We start from the raw sequence: 6,985 nt of genomic DNA, 5'->3' as shown, positions 1-6,985 counted from the left end.
TTGACCGTACGAAAAGGTTTGTGTAATTTAATTTATTTATGGTTCAAAATAATAATATGACAAAAATTTAGTGTATTACAGCCATCAGTTTGATATTTTATAATCGCTACTCGACAATATCTGTTCGTTTTTTATCGAAATAACTATATACTATTAATATAATAAATAATAATATTGTGATTAAGGCAATACACTAAATATTTTAAAATTATTTATTATATTGTATCAACGAATGTTTTACAGTGATAGATATTAATTTTAATTGCTTCTTATAATCTTGCAGTGCGCACGTACATCATCTACGTTTTATAGGAACCATCTCCTTATATTTTTATTCATGTTTCTTTCTTTATTAGCACCAGTTGTGTGAGTACATAATTGTTTGACATCGCAGGCGCTAATTTTAGTAGTATTTCATTCGTTATCAGATCATCGTCGAACCAAAACATGCAGTTGATCAGGTAAGACACAATTTACGATTTATAGTGTTGTTGTGTTGTATATTGTACTTATATCTTCACAATATATTATTGTAACCCCAATCTTTGAAAAATGAATTAAATAATTCAGTTATAATAATTATATATCATGGTATACGTATGTGATTGGTGTTTGTTACTAATTTCTAATAAAAAAGTTCGGAAACCAATGTTAAAAGAATAAAGAAACGGATATAACATATTATAATTTTACAAAAGCTATTCGTCTCTATGCAGCGGTTGTGTCTATGTAATAAAAATGGTATGGCATATAGTAATGCATCACAATTTAGAATATCGTTTAACAATATACGAGTACAACATTACAGTTATAACCGCCGCTAACGGAAATATAAACTGCATTATAGTATGTACCTACCTATAATGCTTATAGGACATAATAATTATCTTTTTTTTTCCTTATGATATCGAGGACTGGAGGAGGAACCATGGTACCAATACTTCTCCTCCAGCCCCACATAATAATTATCTGATAAAAGCTAATTTCTTGAATTTTGATTATGTAAAAGTTATTTCGTCTAACAGTAAATATTGTTATATATCGCTTAAAATTAAATTTGTCGAAAATAAAAATGAAAAAAAATATTGATTTTGGATAGTTTTAAATACCACGAGTATTTTTGGCTATATGTAGAAAAATAAATTTCACTCGATTGAAGTGTTTAACTAAATATAATCAACACATTAAAAGCCACTGAAGATGTAATTATGAAAAAATGATAAAATGATATTACTTTATAATTATTATTGATGTAATCTTGATACTAAAATCGATAATTATTGTAACTAATTCCAATGTATTTATGTCTTAAAATTTACGTTTTTATTAATATCGCAAAAATTCCTTTTTTTTTTTTTTATCGTGGATTACATAATAATACAATAAAAAAATAATATATATTTTAGTCAGAGTGTTGATTAGCATTTTTCTATAAAATAAAAAGTTAGTTTAATAGTTAACGACTATTAAATGAGCTTTCTATAGCATTCGTTTTTAACTTACAGCAATAGCTGTGCTTGTATCTATGTCTGCGTAGAATATTATTTTAAAAATATTCGTATTTAGTATTTAGTTTTATTCACTTTCCTACTATAATCCTATAATATTGTGAAGTTTTAAAATTTTGTTTTTAATTGATTATCAATATTTCTTAACAAAACAATACAATTTTTCTGAAAATGTTAATATCATATTGACTACCCACCCATAACAATTTTATTTTCATTTAAAATACAGTATATATTATTTTACAGAATTATAATATAGACAAATTATTATTTTAAGCAACTACACATATTAGAATAAAGATTGAATTACTTATAGATTACGCACATCAACTATTAAGTACATACAATTTATATTTACTTTATAACTACATTTGTCTGAAAACAATGCTTGATAGTAAATGGAGTTCTTACACTAGAACAAGGCACATAATTCAATACATATACCTATAAATTAAATATTTTAAATTTAGAAAAAATGTATATACATGTACATCACGATTATATTATTATCATTTTTTATGTTTTATGCGTGTATTTAATTTAGAATGGACTTTGTGGTATTTAAAATGATATATATCATTGCTTTGTCCCTGATGGGATTAGTTGTAAATTCGAAAGAAATTTCCGAGTTCAAATTACCGACTAATTTTAAGCCCATCAGTTATCGATTAAACGTGACTACGCACTTGGAGAATAAATTCATGTTTGAAGGACTGATCGATATTCAAGTGAGTATGCATGACCTGATAAAAGTCACAACAACTACTTATTTTAAGTTTTCGGAAAAAACAGTGTCTAAAAATTTATAAAATTTTAAAATAAAAATAAAATATGTAAATTTTGAATAGCAAACTTTTAACAATTTGATAAATTTAAAATAATAATATCTAATAGAATGATATACATATTTTATCAATTTTTTACTAGCATCGCTAATTACAACTTCTTAAAACTAATCTATATTTTACTAAAACAAAAATATAACATTAGTTTATAACAACACTACATTTATTTATTGTATTTAGATTACCTGTGTAGAAGTTACGGACACCATAGTTTTGCATTCAAACAATTTGAAAATCGATAAAAAAAATGTAGTGGTGGTCAACAGCAACGAAAATGTCATTCCGGTGGCTAATGTGTCGTTATATCCGCGGAAAGAACTTTTGTACGTCAAGTCAACCGAAAAATTTAAGCTCGGTAACGAATACGTGCTGACCATACCATTTTCAGGAAATATCACCGACAATTTAATGGGTTATTATAAAAGTAGTTACGTGGACAAGAAAAACAATCAAACGAGGTACATTATTATTACATTAATACATTAATAATAAAATGTATTGCACACAAAATAAAAATAAGATTTTCGTGATTTAATTTCTTCCGCTAACACCGTCAAAATATTATATTATATATTTATATCACAGATGGCTTGCGGTAACACAATTCGAACCGGCAAGTGCTCGCAGAGCTTTCCCATGTTTTGATGAACCTGCATATAAAGCTAAATTTAAGATAATATTAGGTCATAAAAAAGGATTGAATTCGATTAGTAATATGAAAATGATAAAAGAAATACCCAAGTGAGTCTAATTGATACAGATTATGTCAATTGAATACTGTTGATCGTAAAAATAATATATTTATTCCTATGATTTTGTACAATATTTTAGTGATTGTAAAAATTTTGTGTTTCAGCCCATTGAAACCAGATTATGTTTTCGATGAATTTGAAGAATCTGTACCCATGTCTACTTATTTAGTTGCATACATGGTATCTGATTTAGTATACACGGTATCTGATTTAGCAAACATGATATCTGATTTTTCATACATTGAATCGGACAGTCGGGAAGACGAAGTGAAGTTCCGTGTTATAGCCAGAAAGGACGCAGCCAATCAAACAATGTTTGCTCTAAGTGTTGGATCGATGGTGTTAAAGTACTACGAGGATTATTTTGATGAACAATTTCCGTTATCTAAACAAGACATGGTGGCCTTACCTGATTTTTCTGCCGGTGCTATGGAGAATTGGGGTCTTGTCACTTACAGGTACACACAATCAGTAAATACTAACAAAATATATTATAATATTATTATTATGAAGTATCTGAGTAAAGTTTACAATACAAACCGCAATTTACGTATGTATAAAATATACCCGGGCCGCAATTTACACAAAAATTCGACCCATCATAGGAGTGAAGAGACAGTTACTTGTAAATGGTTAAAAACATACTTATGTAAATAATAATAACTCTTTACTAATTAATACTTAATAGGTTAATATTGATAGGAGTGATACATTGGAAGCGAAGCGAGCGGCTTCGTGATGGTTGTATTTTCAATATAATAATGTGGCCGGTCATTATTTTACTCTAAGAGTGGGTGGTAGTAATCACTAATTTTACTTTGTTACACTAAATAAAAAATACAAGTCAGCGCCATTGCTCGTGTGATTTGAATAATTTTCCCATAAATATATCACAGAAATAGAACTTTTAAAGTCAAATTTTAAGACCTATGTGAACTTTATTTTTTCCGTTTGAACCGACGACCGGGAGGGGACTGCTTTTGCATTACTTCCTCCTAGCCGCCTAGACCAATGTGAACTAAAAATTGTTTGAATACTACTTAGTAAAATCGTTAAAAACCTTTGAAAAATATAAATTAAAAAAAAAAAAAATTGCCAATTAAAGCAAAAAAGGCAAAACATACATTATACAATTTTAGACAATTAAAATTTACCTAAAAAGTATTAATGAAAATGCTTTTTTATATAACAAGCAAAAATTATATTAATTAACGTAAAGACAAGATTTATTTTTGCTTCTATTACAAAAACTAATAAATAATAATATATGTATATAATACATAATAATAAATTATTATCCAGAGAAACTGCATTATTAATTGATCCGGACGAGGGTACGTTAGATGACGGATACAGAGTAGCCGAAGTTATCGCTCACGAACTTGCTCACCAATGGTTTGGTAATCTCGTTACCATGAAATGGTGGACCGACCTTTGGTTAAACGAAGGATTTGCCACATACGTGGCAGCGCGTGGAGTTGATTTTGTGAGTTTCATTACAGTCGGACAATTAATTTAAAATTTTTTTTGAAAAACTATGTTAATATTACTATGTTTTTTTTATTTTATACTACAGCTGTTTCCCGAATGGAACTCTTTCCAAATCAATACCATTCAAAACTTTTTAGATGTTTTGAATTTTGATTCCCTTCAATCGTCCCACCCCGTGTCAGTAGAAGTTGGACATCCCGATGAAATAGCACAAATTTTCGACACAATTTCGTACACGAAGGGTTCATTTTTATTGCACATGATGAACAAGTTCTTAAGCGAAGATACATTTAAACAAGGTATTAGGAGTTACATAAACAAGCACAAGTTTGCCAACGCTGAACAAGATGATTTGTGGAATTCATTGACGGAAGAAGCTCATCGCCAAGGAACTTTGGACAAAAATCTCACCGTGAAACAGATAATGGACACATGGACGTTACAAACCGGTTATCCCATATTGAAAGTCATAAGGGATTATTCGGCGGACACGATTACGTTGTCACAGGTACACTCGCGGGCAACTGCTAGTTTTCATATTATACGTTAATGTGATTTATTGTTAATAAAAAATATACTATAATATTATAATATATGTTTAAATATGTTGTAGGAACGGTTTTTAACGATTAAATCAAACGGCACTGACAAGAAAAGCTGTTGGTGGATACCGCTCACTATGACTACTTCTACGAAGTCCGATTTCAACCAGACGAAAGCAAAATCATGGTTGAATTGTGAAAACAACAACCTCACCATCCCATTGTCTAAAGATAACGACTGGGTTATATATAACATGCAAATGGCCGGTAGGTCTTATATAAAATAGATTTTTATTCATTCGTTTCGTTTAAAACGTTTGAAAAATTACAATCTATTATTTTCATATGTTATTTTTTTTAGGTTTATTCAGAGTTTTGTACGACACACGAAACTGGATGGGTATCGTTTCCACGTTGAATGATCCAAACGAATATCAAACTATACACACATTAAATCGAGCGCAGTTGATCGTCGATTCGCTTAGCTTTTCACAAATTGGTGATTTGGACTATAGAATCACATTTAAACTGTTGAAATATTTAAAACACGAAAAAGAATATGCACCGTGGTTGGCTGCGTTAAGCGGTTTGAGCTCAATAAATAAATTAATGAAAAGGAGTCCAAACCATAAGGTGTTCCTAGTGAGTTTAATGATTTACACAATTGTGTAATTAATTTTGTAGGTCTTAAACATTTAACAATACATTTTTTACTTATCTACGAATAAAATAGGTATATATAAAAAATCATTAAATATGTTAATGGATATAGAAGTTGATATTTATTTTTTATAAGTCAAACACTCTGGTCAATTTTAATTTATTTTAAATGAATACTTCTCGTTTTACATATTCGTAGTATTAATGTTATATTGTTTAATGGAACGTGGTTTCAGAACTACATGCAACGTCTGCTGTGGCCTATGTTCAACAAAGTCCGAAATATTACCATCAAGCTTAATGGTTTTGAAGAAGTACGATTTAAAAATCTTGTGATTTTCGAAGCCTGTCGTTACCAAATTAAGGAATGTACCAAACAAGCTCTCGATTTATTTAACAAGTGGATGAATACTACAGACATAGACAAAAATAATATGTAAGTTTTATCATTGTTCAACTAAACTAAATACAAACTGTAATCCAAATATATTAGATTGCCTGCAGAACTGAAACGTGTAATTTATTGTCAAGGAATAAAAAACGGAGGTGTAGATGTATGGGACTTTTTATGGGAACGTTATCAGCGTTCCAATGTCGGATCAGAAAAAGAAAATATACTCTTAACATTAGGATGTAGTTCAGAAACTTGGTTACTTAACAGGTATTTATATTGATTATGTGTACAATATATAATACAAATGACCATTGAATCGATTTAGATATTTGAATTGGTCACTTGATAATTCTATTATTCGCAAGCAAGACGCTATCACAGTTTTCTATTCTGTAGCGAGTAGTGACATTGGATTTTATGTAGCAAAAGACTTTTTGTATCGGAAAATCGCTAGTATATCTGAGTAGTAAGTTATTGTTAATTTGATTTTAGTATTAACAAGTTAAATTAAAAATTCATAATTATCATATATGTTTTTTTTTAGTTATCAAAGTCAAGGCACTATTCTGGTCGAATACTTACAAATTATAAGTTCTCAAATGAAAACTAAAAAAGAATTATATGAGATACAATCATTTGTTAATAAATCTTCAGATTATTTAAAAAGTGCTAATTTGACCATCAATCAGATATTTGAGTCTATTAAGATAAACATTGGATGGATTTCAAAGTTTTATCATAACATTATAATGCACATGGTATAATAATTAACAATGTTAAAAGTAGTTTGTTA

General features: G+C 28.8%; 1 protein-coding gene across 1 annotated transcript; it reads left to right on the top strand.

Moving 5' to 3' along the window:
• Nucleotides 1-447: 447 nt before the first annotated feature.
• LOC112597208 (aminopeptidase N-like) lies at nt 448-6,972 on the top strand. Its single transcript, XM_025343160.1, has 13 exons — nt 448-461; nt 2,053-2,236; nt 2,534-2,811; nt 2,939-3,094; nt 3,210-3,563; nt 4,408-4,591; nt 4,682-5,104; nt 5,210-5,405; nt 5,500-5,780; nt 6,035-6,234; nt 6,292-6,459; nt 6,518-6,658; nt 6,737-6,972. Exons 1-13 carry the CDS (start codon nt 448-450, stop codon nt 6,954-6,956), a joined length of 2,799 nt encoding a protein of 932 aa, XP_025198945.1. The 3' UTR covers nt 6,957-6,972.
• The last annotated feature ends 13 nt before the right edge of the window (nt 6,973-6,985 follow it).

This window comes from Melanaphis sacchari, unplaced genomic scaffold, assembly GCF_002803265.2.
Source record: "Melanaphis sacchari strain LSU unplaced genomic scaffold, SCAv2.0 Contig395_pilon_pilon, whole genome shotgun sequence".
Classification (NCBI taxonomy): domain Eukaryota; kingdom Metazoa; phylum Arthropoda; class Insecta; order Hemiptera; family Aphididae; genus Melanaphis; species Melanaphis sacchari.
This window is presented reverse-complemented; position numbering and strand designations above follow the sequence as displayed.